Genomic DNA, 17,247 nt, shown 5'->3' on the forward strand with positions numbered 1-17,247 from the left:
TTAATTCTAATTGCATCTAGTTGTCTCCCTAAACTCTTCTGATTTTGTTTTCTATCAATTGTCTGAGTACATGTAAATCTTCACTTTGTATTTATCCATAACTCGTATGAATTTTTGAAGTTTTAGTAAAACATATAGATTTCTTCTATAACTCCTGTTTCAGCTTTCTCATTCTATGTTAATTTTGGTATACCACTATCATACTTATTCACATTATAATGTTCCCAAATTTGTCTCTTGACTCTTATAACTTCTTTTGATTTATTTCTCCTCCTGTGATATTTCTCTTTATTTTTACGTGTTTCACTTAGTATTTATTCCACTAATATTTACTTTTATCTCTTGTTTTACCATACTTACTTAAGGAATCAAAATTATACATATATCCTATGGTGATTAATCAATTCGATAATCTACAGTACTTCAGTTATATAACTTCCCCTTAAACATCATAGATACTTACTCAAATTATTAGGTATGAAGTCTGTATATATAACCGAATGTATGTGTAATTGTAATAAATCGCTAAGTTCACATGTAAGAGACATCAGTTTATAATTTAATGCTCATTAATGAGTATAAATTTGTTATAAAATAGTATTAGTACATTTGTGACATTTTATTATCCTTACAGCTTACAGTACTAGAATCTGGACAATTGAAAGGTCCTGAAACCTAGTTTGAACGTCACTTATATCATTTAGTTTATTTACAGTGTCTTATTTTGTAAGTCATCATTTCATTACTTATCAATAACACCGATTTGCTACGGTCTGGCCTGCAGTGATGGCGACCGATTAATTCTACGATTTAAACAATACGTCAAGTCAGCTTCATCGCTGATTAAGGTAAACTTCATACATGACAGGGGGAAAGAATATTTGCTCCATCAGCTTCAACTAGTGATGTCATTTACATTTACTTCATGTGTTTTATGTAGGCTTAGTTACTGTAATTGTGCAATTAGAAAATAACAGAGTGGAAATTCACAAACTTAAGTGTATCTAATTAAATTATAATTAGAAAATAAATCTGTTATAAATGGGAATCAAATGCGAGGTCTCTTCAAACCACCAATCTACTAACCAGATACTTATCATATGTAGAGTGGGAACCATAAAGAATATTTTTTGAAGTCATAAGAATACTCAAACGAGATGGAACAGAGATGGTCCAATTTTTCAATAAGTTAGGAGATTAAAAACCAAAATGACATAATATTTCCAAATATACAGTAAATGTCAATTTTCGAAATTTACCTGTATCAAAATAAACACTTTCTAATTACCATTTACAAGAAAATTATAATTGTACTCTAAATATTCTTACTTGCAGTTATAATTTTTGTACAGCTGGCCTTCATTGTAGATTCTACCTTAACTGGCGGAGCCATCCCGAATGCAGCTTTTGGAACCAGCGCATCTCCTTTGTTTCTCTCAAACAAAGCTTTTCTTTCAGAAACAGAAAGCAAAGCCGGATCTTTATTAGATCTTGTAGGACTTTCAAATGCAGCTACTCTTTCGGCAATATTGTGGGATCTTAGAAGGCTTTGAACAGGACTCGATGGTTTTTCTGTTATACCAACTTTTGCTTCTAAGGCAGTAGCCATTTGTTTTATTCTATTTTCTTTTGGTTTGTCTTCTTGTATTGGTCTCAATTCTTTAACGTCATTTGATGATTTGGCTTCGGTACAGTTTTCCTGTGAATTATATGAATATACTAAACTTGAACTGGAGTTTTTTCTAGTAAATCCTTGCGATTCCTACAGTGACAAAGATGACAAGAAATAGTTAAGTCCCATAAAAAACAATACTGAAAGAAAATATTTACAAGAACGGGAAGAAAATCTGTATAAAAATATAAAATTAAAATATTCTATTTAATACTGATAGTACTCCACTGATGCAACCTGTGCACAAGACATTTTGAGGGGAGTAATGCTAAGGCGCGACACCGGAAGACATCGTGTGTATACTCTCGCGAATACATCTCGAATACTTCTGTCGACTCCCGCGAGACATTTCGAAGCGTTTCGGTAACACTACAATACTGTAGTAGGATCCCACAAATGTATGGAGTGACTCATATTTTCAATATAGCTCTTTTCGAGTCCAAAGGGAAAGAAAATTGACAAATAATAGGTGAAAAACTTCAATACTCCTACGAAAAATTTTTTTGCATACCTATTTACAAATTTTATGAGTTATCTCACTTATTATCTCTGACATGTTTTGAAGCAAAATAACTTACATTACTAAATTGATGTTACACATGTATAGTTTCAAGTTTTGGAATAGTAGTAGTAATAAATAGTTAAGCATAATTGAATACTTATTTCTATTGAAAATAAAAAATGTTCGCAGTTACAAGTTACCTTCATTCTAAGTCGTCTTCAGATTCATAAGTGGTAGAATCTTTGCCTAGATACACAACTAAAGGTTTGATGGTAATTTCAATGTGACTATTACGAGGTTGCATTATTTACGGCACTACTAAGCAAATTTTTTACATCATTTAATTTGAAAGTAGGATTGTTCCTTACTAATTAATTATTGACTCACAGTAGTAGAATGGCAATAGAATTACAATTACATCTCATTCTAGTGCCAATTCATCTACTATATATTTTATATATTTATCTTTATGACATAGTGTTAAGTTTAGTGATCTGATTTTTAAAACTTGATCATTGAATTTAATATTTTTCTTAGCAAGCTGAGTTTTCCTTCATTGGGTGGTTGGTAAGTCAGCTGTGGTATAGAGTGTTTTCCATAACAATTATAGATTCTGGTTCGATTTTTAGAAAAATTTTCGAGAACCATTTTTCATAATGTTTTGTCACTCATCTCCTCATGATAATCTTGAGTTTTAGTTTTTTTTTAGAGACAAGCAACTAATCCTGAATCACTGGCAATATGGATAATATTAAGACGTTTTCCCTTTCCCTATTGGGTTTTTAAACCATCTACAAAACTTTGATATTGACCTTCATTTAACCAAGTTTCATTTGTATCATATATTTTCTGTCGTCTCTTTGAAATCCTGCTATTTCTTTCTGATATTTTATGCGCCATAAAATAATTTCCTGTTCTTCATTGTGGGTGCTATTCCTCTTTCTCTTTCAATATACCTGAAATTCTCACACTAAGGACGTAACAAAACAAGTCTTGATATTTTTGGGACATTTTAATTATAGAAAGAAAATAATTTTCCAAACAGTTGGTATTCTTTCTTATAAAAAAATTCATGTACTGACTTGTTTAGTGGTATCATCCAATTTAATTTGTCTCAGCCTTTGAAGTATTAATATCGATTGTTCATCCCTTGTTTCAATTATTTTATGCACACTAGCCTTGGAAACTTTTGTTAAAATACTAAATATTCATATTTTCGCTTGTCTATTCCTTCAAACACATTTCCTATCATGGTTTTTCTTTGAGTATTAAATGGTGATATTTCCTTTTGATATCTGGTTCACTATTACTATTCTCGCACATTTATTATTTATCTCGAAGAATAGTATTGCACATAAAAATATATATAATATAATCCATTTAAACGTAACACCTTATAATAACACAAAAATATTCCAGTCTCTGTTTCATGAAACCCTGACAGCATGTGTTTAAAATTGACAGCAATTATCTGATTGGTGAAACTTTTGTCAATAAAGTATCTGTAATTTGCTACGTCATTGCTGACATCTTCTAATATCTACTTTTAGATTTTTATTTTATTTATTCCTTAAAAGAAATTTGAACAGTTAAAAAATAAACCAGTCAAATTAACAACATCCTGTTCAGGAAGTAAACTATCTAAATTTACAGTCTTTGGAGGGCGAGTACAAGAAAAAAAGTTTTGTAAATTTTTTTATAAAATAATACAAAATATTTCTCTTTTTGTTGGTATTCAACAACTATTAAAAACAACTTTTTGGTAACTTCTAATTAGTCTTTAAAATCTCTTTACAATATGAGTCACTCTTTACAATTGTAGGATGCTCATAGTTTACATAACAAGCAGTTGTTAGCATGTATTTAAGAAAGCTTCCTTTAACCCATGTTGTCTCTAGAAGTAGACAAACAGCAGAAATACATGAAGACAAACTGTAGATGAAAAAAAAAATAATTCAACAAAAAACTATATAACAGGATATAAAGAAATTATCTCTTCCAGTAAACTATTTTCAAAGCTACAAGTTTTGCAATTTCTAAGACCCTTTTGCCTGTCTTTATTAAATGAATCACATCTTGCATGTTGAAAACAAAGAATCTTTGACAATACCTACCAACTTATCTAAAACATTCTTATCCCAGCTCACTTGCTTTGAGGTATCATTATTAGTTCTCAAACTCTTCTTGGGAGTGAATATTTCACATAACGAACTCTTTTGAGAAGTGGAAGAATCGACTTTTTTTACAAACTTTATTTCTTCATTAACTGTGGAATCCAAATATTTAACAGGCGACTTCGGGGTTTCTGACTTTTCTATGCAAACATGTGATTGTGGTGCTTTTGATTTTAATGAAGTCTTTATAGGAGTTGTGATTGGAGGTTCAGGCGCAGAATCTTTACAATATTTTTTTGGAGAATTTCTCTCTGCTTTTTGCACCTATAATACAAAATACACTATACAATAAATTGTACAAACTAGTTACTGAATGATACAAAAACACTTGTGTGTCAAATATTAGTTCTTTAAAAATTACATTTTCAGCCAAATAATTTCCAATAACACAAGTGTAATTTCCCCTAGTTTCAATTTTAACAATCTACATAAAGTGTATAAAAACTTACATGATGCATATCATCTTCCCATTGATTAATAGTTTCAGCCAAATGTGCTAACTTACTTAATCCTTTTCTTGGCATTTTGTCAATATTTTGTTTATTAAACTCATCAGTAGCAGTTTCTTCGGCAGCACAAAATTTAGCTTCAGTTCTATGAATTGGTGAGGAAATGTTCGCGTCATCACCTCCTTGAACAAATAAAAATGTATGCTAAATATATGAATCATTTATGCAAACCTTCATGCATATGAATTAATGGATAGAAAGAGTGGCTAGGTACTTTAAAATAAAAATATGGATAGATTATCTTACATGTCTGTCAATAACTGTTTCATTAAGAGTAACCTACCTGAAATTCCTGAAATTAATTTACTCCTTGTTCCTTGGTGATATATATATATATATATATATATATATATATATATATATATATATATATATATATATATATATATATATATATATATATATATATATAGGCCGAATGTTAATTCTTAAGAATCAAACCCCAAAAAATATTATCTTATGTATCTCATTAAACTAATTCAAAAGACTTTTTTAACCCTCTTTCATTAGAGATTCAAGTGGCTGTTAATTTAGAGACTTTAGGTAATTTCCTAAGGGCCATGATGTTTGGTGTCTTTTTATAAATGGCATATGGTGTGGTGTGGAGTTGTTATAAATGAACTCGCACAATCCTTTTAATCGCGGTTTTTACTACTCAACAATCGAAGGACCGCCAGATCTCTCCATAACATAAATTGAAACTTGTAAATTGTAATAAAAATGGTATAATAACAAAATGTAAAAGTGTTCAACAGTTAAAATTATCAAGATCACTGAAACTACTGAAGATGAGTAATAAAATTTGAAATATTGATATTTGGCAGCAATCGGTTATTGAAGTTGCTCAAAATGTTAGAATGATTGTATCATCGACAGTTCCAATTTATAAGATCTGATTGGTTCCTTTTAACCATTGAAGTTCTCTTGTCTCAATATAATTTTTTTGCTATTCCCTGGTATTTGTATAATGTTTATAGAAGCAAATTCCTTTAGTTCAGTTTATTAACTTCTATTATCCAGTTTAACCCCTATTAGGGATAATATAGATGAATTAATCATTGAGAAGATTTCTGTAGGCATTCTTGCGTCACATGTGTATTCAGTATTTATAAGGTGTAAAAGATTGCATAGCAGCTCCCTTACAAGGTAAAAATATAATTGGATATCTCCTCATGTTTCTTGTTTGGAATATTCTTATGGTTCATTTTGATTTTAGAAGTGCGAAATAAATTATAAGTTGAGTTTGTATCATAAAACAATCTAGAATGATATACTTTCTAAATTGCTGATGCCAAGAAAAAGACTTAAGGTATAGTAAAGTTTATTTATTAAAGCTTTAAAATTGAACCCATTTTATTTGTTTGTTGGATTATGTAGTGATTTTGTATGAACAAACATCCAGGTTTTAGACATACAATTTAAAATAAATAGATCTACATTCCAATTCTTGAAAAAGTAATTCATTATGATTTTGATCTTCTGAAATTCAAAAGCAACCGTTATCATCTATGAAATATTTCTGTATGAAATAATATAAAAAATGTAAAAGGAATTTCATTTCATTATTTTTCTTATGGAATGCAAAGTCATTTGGACCAAAAATTTATTTTCTAGAAAAAAATAACTTAGTAATAATTTTAAAGTTATATATCTGATATGAAGATTTTGATGTATAATTTAATTGTTAACAATACTATGTTTGATTCTAATTAGTACTTCAACCTATAATAGACTACTGATAATAAAAAGTCAAAGATAATTCTAATTAGTTCTTCAACCCATAATAGACTACTCAAACATAATTTTATTTATACCTGCATAAAGTTGTCCAAGTCTCTTCAATTTACATTTAGATTCAATTCTCATTTGACAGTCATTTCCAGAATCATTTTCATTTCCACTATTATTAGCTTCAGCAATTTCTACTTCTACCCTCACATTTTCAGAAGCAGTCACTTTAATTTCCATATTGAAGTCCTCTTGTTGAATATTCAATGTTTTTAACTGATTTTTAGGTGATCCTGGCATTTCAGAAGAAATCTTAGTTCTTGAGTTTTGTCTTATAAACTTAGGAAGATTACTGTCAGATTTATTTTCTTTAGAAAGTGTTTCCAAATTTTTTGTACATATATTGATGTTGGAGTCTAAAAGTTGTACACTTTAGATTCCACATGTAAATGAATATATTTCTAAGCAGTAGTTTCCCCAGCATAGGTAATAATGGAAACTAATACATGATTATAGTGTATAATTAATAACATATAGATTCCAAACTTTCATAAACATTAGAAAATATCAAATGTGAAATACTAATGATGTATAAATGCCAATAATGAAAATGAATGCAGGTAACTTCTGAATCTGTTGAGGTAAAAAGATTAAAACGATGATTTCATATATCTCTAAATCTGAGAGCAGCTGAAATGAGTTTTTTGGTAACAGATAACATAAATAAATAAAAAATGAATATTTGAAATTATGGAAATATCAGAAATATTACAAAAAATGGAAAAACAAACAATCTCAGAGCAGCTCATAAATATCATCCTAAAAGAAAAAACCTGTCAGAAAAAATCAAAATTAGAGGAAGATAATATTAAAATATATGAGTGGAAGCTTCAGGAAGACATGGAAAATTTAGGAATAGCTATAGCCAATAGTGTATAATTGAAGCCAATTAATTGCTATATACAACAATATAGTTTTATCTTGTTACTATTAGACCATAAATGTGATCAATTTATCAACATATATGTATCAATGTGAAATTTAGAGCACAGTATTGCATTAGGTACAAGTGATTTTGATATAAATGTTGGTAATAATGATAAAAATGTCTGCAACTACGAACTTCAATAATTAGCTATTTGATTTTATGAAAGAACATACGGTATTTTCATTTAAATGTAAAACAAGCCTAAATGTTCAGGTCTGGATATGATAATCAACTGGAGGCCTAGTGTAAGAGTGTCAGTGTTTTGTGTTATTGCAGTGACTATAAAGAGTTATAAAGCAGTTTATTGTAAATTTAAACTGTTGTTGTTGTCGACCATTTAGTTATTTGTATTTAAATAATTATAAATCAACCATTTTTATAACCCATCAACTTTTTTAACACATCTGTTTTGAACTCACTCATAAACCGAATTATTTACATCACCATATTAATTTATATCAATGAAGATTAATCATAAAACTTACAAACATAATATACCATTACTTCAATAGATAATAATAAATAGAAATAGTAAAAAAATTCTAGTTTGAGCAAATAAAAGTACCTGACAAAGATTCCTTTTTTGATCTGGGAAGTTCTATTAAAGAATTCGTTTCTTTAAATGGCGTTCTTTCAGCATTTCCAGAACCTTCTAATAGCTTTTGTCTTTCTCTGGCTCTACTAAGAATACTCTAAAATTATTAGAATAATAAAAAAGGAGAACAAATCTAATTCATTATTACCTCTGTAAACGCGTCCATTTTAGAATTAAAAGATAATTTTCCTTTCAAGAATATTCAAAGAATAATTAATTTGATATAAATTCTAAGATATCAACTGATACTAATTCACAAAATTAACTATATGAGTTTGAGTAACTAAAACCGTTTATAACGATTCGTTACAATTCACTCAAAGCCAAACGTCTATTTCAAATGATTTTTAAACATGAAACGTTGACTTTTTGCTTTGATACTTCAGTCAAATGTCAAATAAAGCAGCTTTCTGCATAAGCATGAGTACTACAGAAAAAAGGACCTATGCAATTATATTTATAAAATTGTGTATATAAGAAAAATTTCGATTGTTGGTGTTTAATAAGTTTGAGAAAAGAATGTCGATCATATCAAAGCTTTATTATATAGTTTTCACAAAGAACGTAATAATATTTGACGTATCTGGTCATCATAGATAAATTTTATACATTAATTTGATTGATTCTTGAATTCTCATATATTTTAATGTTCAATACTAACTAATTCATTTAAAGGAATTTTCTGGCTACTTAGATATTGTTTAGCTTGCAAAAACAAAATAGCTATTCTGGACGAACAGCACACAGATATGATTTATCTATTGTTCTTGGTTAAAGAGTACTTTTATAACCTGTGCTATTGTGAATGATATAACCTTCGAAACTGGTATACATATTTATATTTACAAAGAAGTGGAATGAAATCGGGAAATTAAGCTGTATGTGGAAATATATTTCTGTATGGCTAGTGGTAGTGACGTCATGATTCATTGACGCCATGCTGCACTATTGTGCTATCAAATTGTTCTGTTGTAAAAACTACAAAACATGAAGTAATTACTTCACCGAACGTGTATGCATGAGAGTGTGTGGAAATCCTTATTTTATTATTAATTATTTGAGATGATAGTATCATAACTTGAAAATTTTTTCTGTTAGACAATGTAATTAAGGCAATATGACGTCATTATTTTTGTCGTCTATATTGAAATTTGGCAGTACGCCTTAAAAATATGTGCTAGTATCTCCATATTTGTTTGTGAAGGTATTCGTGTATATATTTTTTTCAAACAGTTGTTAATTTTCTAAACATGCCTGCTTGTTGTGTTCCTTATTGCAGTAACAGAACCGAAAAAGGAATAAGACTTTTCATGCTTCCTCAAGGAGACCGAAATAAAGAAAGGAGAGAAGCTTGGATCAAAAACATAAATCGGGACGATTTATCATCTAGGGCGCAAATATGTGAGGTATATGAGTAGTATTTAAATAGATCATGAATATTCTTAACATTTATTAAAATGTAAGTTCCTACTATATAATTTGCAATTTCTGGGTCATATATAGAGAAGACCAATTTGGTTTAGAATATCTTGTGTTTTTATGTATTGTTGATTTTACATAGCGTGACCAATAAAATTAATTTCATTATGATCAATCTTCGAATGAAAAATAAAGTTCTATATATTATGAATGAGAGTGTATTAAAATGAAGCATTCCTTATCCATAAGCCTACCACTTCTTTTATTAAGCACTTAACATGTTTTTTCATATTATACCTTAAGTATTTTCTTCTGAAATAACACTTGTATATCTATTATGTATGAGGTGTGCAGTTACATTTTTACCTAATTAACGTACTTATATAGGGTATTTCAACAAAGGTGATCATGTCTCTAGGAAAGATAGAAAACTGAAAAACATTTGGACTTTGCTCACTAAAAGATTTTCGTAACGCCATCTGTATTCAAGATAAAGTGCATTAAAGAAAAACACATGTTTTACGATTTTGCCGAAACTACTGACCAATATTCTAGATGAACAAGAATGAAATTCTTCCAAACCTGAAACTAAAATGAAAAATAGAAGAAACGTCAAATTATCAAATTAAATATAAAAATATCTCCAAAAAACTTGAAAAGCAATTTAAAAAATGGGGATATCAAAGACAGTGAGATAGTTAAAAATTCGAGAAGTGTGTGAGATAGGTGCAAATGTGACATTAACTGGTGTTTAATCAGATGTTGGCACATCTAAACCTTTTGATCATTTTATGCAGTAGCCCATAAAGAAAATTAATGTCACTACACTGCTTATTAAAAGCCCAACAATAAGTGATTTGAATTGAAAACAAGAAAACCAATTAAGACGTATGTTCTTATGGTCATACTTTCTTAATAAAGAATTTTTCTGATTAAAAGTATGCGAAACAATGTTCTATGGCAATCTTAATATACCAAAAAAGCAGTTGGCTAGTGGCTTCTTGAAAAAAAAATAGTAACCATTATATTGTAATACAAAAAGTAATCCTAAGCAGGTGAAACAAAGAACAAGAGGGTTTAATATAATTTTTGAACAGATTATTTAAGCTGGAGTCACATTACTGTATAAAGTCTTTAGTAAACACTATTCAAAACTAGTTTGGGCCTTCAAATCAGGGGTATACTGGTTTTCCAAAAGATTAGTGCCTCAAGAACCTCTTTTTACCATTACCAGTTGTGTATTTTAAAAAACATGATTGACAATAAGAATATCGACATGTGACATTATTTAGATTTGTAAAAAGTAGCTCTGCTTATACCATAGAACTAGTATGACACAATGTTCTTGACATACCTCGTGGAAAAATAAAACATTTAAAGAAAAATTGCACTTTTTTACACTCAGCTGTTTAGAAGTTGTAAGGGTGTTTAAAAAAAAAGTGATCCCGTCTCTAAGATAGATAGAAAACTGAAAAATATTTGGGGTATACTCAGTAAAAAATGTTCGTAACACCATCCGTATTCAAGATAAAGTGCGTTGAAGAAAGAAAAATTATACACATTTTTCACAATTTTGTCGCAACTAATGGCAACTTTGTATTGAAATTTTATATGAATATTTTTTGGAAGCTGATACATTCAATGAATTTGTTTTGTCTGACTCTCATAGAGGGCGTTAGTTAAAAGGCTCTTACCAAATAGTATTGAACGTAACTTTTTCAATATTAGATTTATTAAGCAAAATTTCATGTAAACTTAAACATCATTTAATTTTACATCAAAAAGGTAATCTAGATAAAACTCAATAATGTGTACCATTTTCAGATTTTTTTGGTTTGAAATTTATGAAGTAATAACTGATGCTGGTATGAAATTATGATAAATGTATTAATTAAACAAAAAACCAGGAGATGGAAATTTAAAAAAAGGCTAATAACATAAAGTAGAATTCAATTAGAGTAGGTGTTCAAAATGTCCTCCTCTTTCACGCACTTTGATGGAAGGTGTCATAATTGGTTGAGTAACCATTTTCCAAATAGATGGATGGGTAGAGGTTCAGAAGATCTGATTCATTAACCTCCTCGGTCATGCGATTTTAATCCCTTTGGTCGTATCTTAAAGACAAAGTTTATGCTACAGAGGTAAGTTCACCTCAAGAATTGAAAGGCGTCACTTTAACAACCTCATAGCTGACTCCCCTTTAGAAGATTAATGGATTCTTGAATATTCGTGAAAACGGAGAACATTTTGAACACCTACTCTTTAATTTTTCAAATTCCGAAAATGGTACGAGTTTTATCTAGATTCCCTTTTTGGTGAAAAATTAAATGATGTTTAAGTTTATATGAAATTTTGCTTAATAAATCTAATATTCAAAAAGTTATATTCAATACTACTTGCTTCGAACCTTGTAATTAACGCCCTCTATGAGAGTCAGACAAAACAAATTTATTGGATGTATCAGCTTCCAAAAAATATTCTAATAAAATTTCAATACAAAGTTGCCATTAGTTGCGACAAAATTGTGAAAAAAGAGTATAATTTTTCTTTCTTCAACGCACTTTATCTTGAATACGTTACGAACATTTTTTACTGAGTACGCCCCAAATATTTTTCAGTTTTCCGTCTATCTTAGAGACGGGATCACTTTTTTTTAAAACACCCTTATAACTTCTAAACAGCTGAGTGTAATAAAGTGCAATTTTTCTTTAAATGTTTTATTTTTCCACAAGGTATGTTAAAAACATTGTGTCACACTAGTTCTGTAGGTATAAGCAGAACTACTTTTTACAAATCTGAATAATGTCATATGTCGATATTCTGATCGTCAATCATTTTTTAAATATATTTGTCCTGATAGTTTTTTTCTGAGATATTTTTACATTCAATTTGATAATTTGACGTTTCTTCTAGCTTTTATTTTAGTATCAGATTTGGAAGAATTTCATTCTTGTGAATCTGGAATATTGGTCATGTCTCCACGGTTATTTGTTGGTAGCTCCTGAAAATCTTTATTATTTTTTTATTTTGGTAATTCTGGCAAAGTTTTAATCTCATTTTTATTACAGTTTATGTATACAAAGTTAAGAAGCTGACGAAGCGAATCAGTCGCATTGTATCTTGCAATATTTTTGAATTTTTCAGTATTTTTTAACTCCCTTGTTGATCAGTTCAGTAGCTTATTATCATTAAATAATGATACAGGTCCAATGAGTCTCCATATGATCGTCATTCTCATTAATTTTGTTAAGAATATTTCTGGGTTCTGGTTCAGTTATGATAGCAAGAGGTTATATTTGTTGAAATAATGTCAAAAAGTATCCGTTTTAAACCATTTGCATAACATTGCTTTCAATTATTTTTCAAGTAGCTACATTTAATGATTCTCCAGAACTTATGTTAGTAGCAAGTTTACCAGATTTGTCACATTCTGATTTTTTATTTTGTATAACAAAATAGCAATCAAAATAGTAACAGTTATATCAAATTTATTTTTATTGTTTCTTTGGGGTATTTGTGATTAGTTCAAAAAATATAATAAATAAACAGGCATTTTATAATGTGATTGTTGTGGGGTTGTGGTAATGAAAGCAATGAAATACCAAATTATAGTCGAAATATGGACATCGTTAATAATATGTATCAAAAAATTTTGATAGAGACCACAATAGGTTCAAACGTCAACATTTTTATCTATTTTAAAACAGATTTATCAATTACATTTTCAAAACTTTAGGTTCATTTTACCTCTGATCAGTTTGAAAATCATAGAGAAGATGGTAGAAGAACTCTGAAGAATAATGCTATGCCTACATTGTTCAGTGAACAGAAGCCACCACAATTCAATGAAGACAATGCAAAGGGTAGAAGAAGATCCACAAGTATGTACAGGAAATTTATCATAACATTGACTTAATACTTTTAAAGATAAGATAAATATAATTATCAACTATTGTGTCCCTTACTAATTTTTTATAAAGTGTGGCCTATCAAATTTACCAAATTTGCTAGTTAGTTTTTCTTCAATACTTGGTACTAAAAATATATACATAATTTGCTTAGTGCTTCATTTATGTTCATACCATTCTTAAAACTATATGACTATAAATAAAGTTTTCTTCAACATTTTACTTTTTAAACTTTCTTATATGTTTTTCTTGATAATTTGTCTTGATTTTAGGTCTCTTCTCAATAAAAATCAGTTGATAGCATATAAAAAGTCACTTTTCCACTTACTTCAGTGCTTATCAAAATATGACTTGACACTGACATTTTGCGTAATTGTATTAATCAATAGATTACATCTCAAAAATATGTAGCAGCCATCAATTAAATTATTCGTAGTTGCATTAACATTTATGAAATAGAACTATAAGTTTTACTTATTATTATTTATTATTCAGATCTTATTATCATTGATAGCTTTATGGTTCCTATGTACGTGAACCATTTCCTAAAATTCTCTTTTTCGTGTATTTCATTTTAAGATTTTTTTTATCTTCATAATTGAATGTTTGTTTTTTTTTGATATTTCGTGGTTCGTTAATGCAGTTATATTATAATATATTATAATAGGAGACTCGCCAATGGTCCAATGTGAATTATATAAGAATAAGGCTTCTTCATCGAGCATAATCTCTACTTCACCTGATAACCTCAATAATTCTTTATGCCCGTATTTTTATCAGAGCTTCGCAGTACAATTAATGGCATCAAAAATAAATACTGGAAATCTAGAACTGATGGACTTACAATTTTTTCGAGTGTGCCCGATTGCACATTAAATCACCTTACAACTAATTAACGTTTAATTTCAAAATGGCACTTTTCCCATGTTATCTAAGATCATAGAAAGATTGATCAAAAAGAGGCTTTTATCATTTCTGTTTAAATATAAAATACTTACTACCCATCATTTTGGGATTTTAAGTAACAAATACACAAATGATGCTTTATTCTCACTCCTAAATAATGTCTACTCTAGCGTAACCAGCCATCACTCCACTGCAACAACTTTTTGTGATTTTTTAAAGGTTTTTGATTGTGTTAATCATAATATTTTAATTAACAAATTGCAGTACTACAATACAGTACTACTCTGGGGAATACCTTTCGCATAGTTTAAGTCATATCTTCTGTTTATAAACGACATTGCCTAGACATCAGTGGTAAAATATGTCTATTTACAGACGACACTAGTTTCTCTTGGAGCAATCAGATCTCATAGCACTTCATAGGACCATATTCAGTGACCTAATTTTTGCTGCCTTTGCTGCCTGACACCACCATTGACGTCGTTGAATCTATAAAATTGGGCATCTTAGGCATTGTTGTGGACAATTCCTTGAAATGGGAATTACATATTGCCGCCTTATCAAAAAAATTGAGTTCTGTTTTTTGCTGAGATCAGTTTCCAAAGAATTGAACTTATCCACTTCCTTAACAGTTTATTATACCATTATTGAGTCGCATCTCCGATATGCCCTTTCCTTCTGGGATACGTGTGGTGTGATTCAATTTGAGCTCATCGTCAAACTACAAAAGAAAGCTGTTAGATATTTACTCGGATTAAATATCAGGGCTCACTGCAGGGACTTGTTTAAAAGAATAAACATTCTGACTCTTCTTTTCTTATTCATCTTTGAATCCGCCTAATTCGTAGCATGCTTGTTCAATTTCAGAAAGGTCGATGCACGGCTATCCACTTAGGAACACGGATTACGACCTTTACCTACCTACTCCAAATTTAGAATTAGTTAAGGGCTTAATACTTTACAATGCAATTAAATGCACAACCTCTTGCCAATTGAAATCAAATCGATATTATCTTTTCCCGCATTCCACAATAATTTGAGGGCATATTTACTGGAAAGTGCATTCCACTCTGTAAACGACTTTTAATAATAATATTTAATTCCGAGCATGGCATATTGGTTTAATTTTTTATGTACTAATTATTACCTATAATTTTGTTACTCATTGAGGTTTTCTTCTGTATATTGTAATTTTATTTTATTTGTATCTTTTATTCAATTATTTTTATGTTTGTTTCTTAGTTTTCACAAGCTTTTGACTACAAATTTTTTGACAATAAAGCATTTTTCTTTCTTGATACAACATTAAGTTTCTGATACCTTAGAAGGTACATCAGTTTTTAACATGATCAGTTTTTCTAGATTTTTCAGCAATTTTACAGATGATCAACTGATAGGTTTGTCTGGGTACTTTGCGTTACATTTCTATGCGTTGGGTTTCACTCAAAATAGCCATAATTCACACCAGCAATAACAATTTTTGATGAATGATTTTTGTTGTGTTTTTGAGTATTTCTTGAATTGTGTCCTTTTATACTAAAAGGTTTATCAAAACCCCAATGAATTAACAATTTTTAATACATAGTAGTAATATGTCACGATATGGGTCGTGTCGCCGGTCCTGTCCGGTTGTAGTGGAATTATAAAATTCTGCGAAGACGCGCACGTTTGATGTTTGTTTCAATATAAGCATTTATCATAGCAGGTGATTTGTTTACATTGTCTATTTATTTATTTGTTTAAGTGTATAGTAAAGTGTTTAAATAAATTGAGTAAAGCACAGTGTTTATAAATTCACCCCACGTAAAGTGTTAGTGTAAATAAATAAGAAAATCATTTCAATAATTGAATTCATTAATTATTTTTCTCTACCTTGTGTATCGTTATATTTCAAATTGGTTATATAGATATACTTAATGCTAAAGTTAATTTTTATTGTTATTTATATTGACATTTTTCAATATAATTTTAACTTTTGATTCATACAACTACAATTTTAACCATAGTTTTTGTTAATTTCATATGTATTTCATTTGATAATTTTCCTATCGAGGATTTTACGGAAAATATCTGTAAATACGTTTTATGTTTCATTTAAATTTTAAGTATGCTTTTGGTAACTTGTAGGGAAACGTAAACCTATTGTTTTTGAGGAATATCAATCTGGAGATGAAGATTTAGAAAGTAACTGTATAAAAAAAGAAATTAAACCTGAAGAGTCAAGTGATGACAAAATAGCTGAACATATGCAACAAATAGAGTTAATAAGATGTAGGACTTGCTTGACTATTGCCCCCAAAAACTTTTCCCATGCTTTGATAAAATTGGTGCTTGGCAAAACTATCAAACAAGTTATTATACTGTGTGTCCCACAAATGGAACTACATGATGATGAATACATATGTGATAAATGTTATAGATTTCTTTTGAAGATCCTGTTGTTCATTGATAACTGCCTTGAATCGGAAGAACAACTAAGAACAGGAAAGATTTCATTGGATGTAGCTAGCAATGACTTAGGAGGTATGTAATCTAAGTATTATTGATATTTGATTTTGCCTAGCATTAATAACAATTGATCACTGGTTAATAATTTTGATTTATTCAGAGTTTTTACATTATTACATTACATTATTCTTGGAAGTTTTTTTGTAACATGTACCAAAGTAATGCTTTTTTCAAATAAATAATGTAGGCTTACATTGTATTACAATATCTAAACAACTAGTAGTGTCAATTTCAATAGAACGTTGCTGTAAATTATAATAAATTGCTCCACTTTATTCTCATTCCACTTTTCCTGACTTTAGTGGAAATGTGCGAATGTGGATTCGTATTTGATTCGC

The 17,247-nt window shown here is 29.2% G+C and overlaps 2 protein-coding genes across 9 annotated transcripts in view; one reads left to right on the plus strand and one right to left on the minus strand.

Annotated features, from left to right (window-relative positions):
• Window positions 1-8,552, minus strand: part of LOC130895104 (anillin-like) — a 43,875-nt gene extending 35,323 nt beyond the window's left edge. Inside the window, exons 1-6 of one of the 7 annotated variants that reach the window (XM_057802239.1) lie at window positions 8,317-8,552; window positions 8,139-8,265; window positions 6,672-7,001; window positions 4,798-4,979; window positions 4,289-4,612; window positions 1,330-1,762 (exon numbers count right to left, since the gene is read on the minus strand). In XM_057802239.1, the coding sequence (XP_057658222.1) occupies window positions 1,330-1,762; window positions 4,289-4,612; window positions 4,798-4,979; window positions 6,672-7,001; window positions 8,139-8,265; window positions 8,317-8,334 (1,414 nt within the window). In that variant the 5' untranslated portion in view covers window positions 8,335-8,552. Of the gene's footprint in view, window positions 1-1,329; window positions 1,763-4,288; window positions 4,613-4,797; window positions 4,980-6,671; window positions 7,002-8,138; window positions 8,266-8,316 lie in introns of those variants that run through there. The other 6 variants (XM_057802240.1, XM_057802242.1, XM_057802241.1 and 3 more) reach the window with 6 other exon arrangements.
• A 534-nt stretch (window positions 8,553-9,086) lies between these two features.
• Window positions 9,087-17,247, plus strand: part of LOC130894965 (zinc finger protein 3 homolog) — a 41,977-nt gene continuing 33,816 nt past the window's right edge. Inside the window, exons 1-4 of one of the 2 annotated variants that reach the window (XM_057802036.1) lie at window positions 9,087-9,372; window positions 9,448-9,574; window positions 13,324-13,468; window positions 16,529-16,924. In XM_057802036.1, the coding sequence (XP_057658019.1) occupies window positions 9,479-9,574; window positions 13,324-13,468; window positions 16,529-16,924 (637 nt within the window). In that variant the 5' untranslated portion in view covers window positions 9,087-9,372; window positions 9,448-9,478. Of the gene's footprint in view, window positions 9,575-13,323; window positions 13,469-16,528; window positions 16,925-17,247 lie in introns of both variants that reach the window. The other variant, XM_057802035.1, reaches the window with a different exon arrangement.

The sequence above is a fragment of the Diorhabda carinulata genome, chromosome 6 (assembly GCF_026250575.1).
Source record: "Diorhabda carinulata isolate Delta chromosome 6, icDioCari1.1, whole genome shotgun sequence".
Lineage (NCBI taxonomy): Eukaryota > Metazoa > Arthropoda > Insecta > Coleoptera > Chrysomelidae > Diorhabda > Diorhabda carinulata.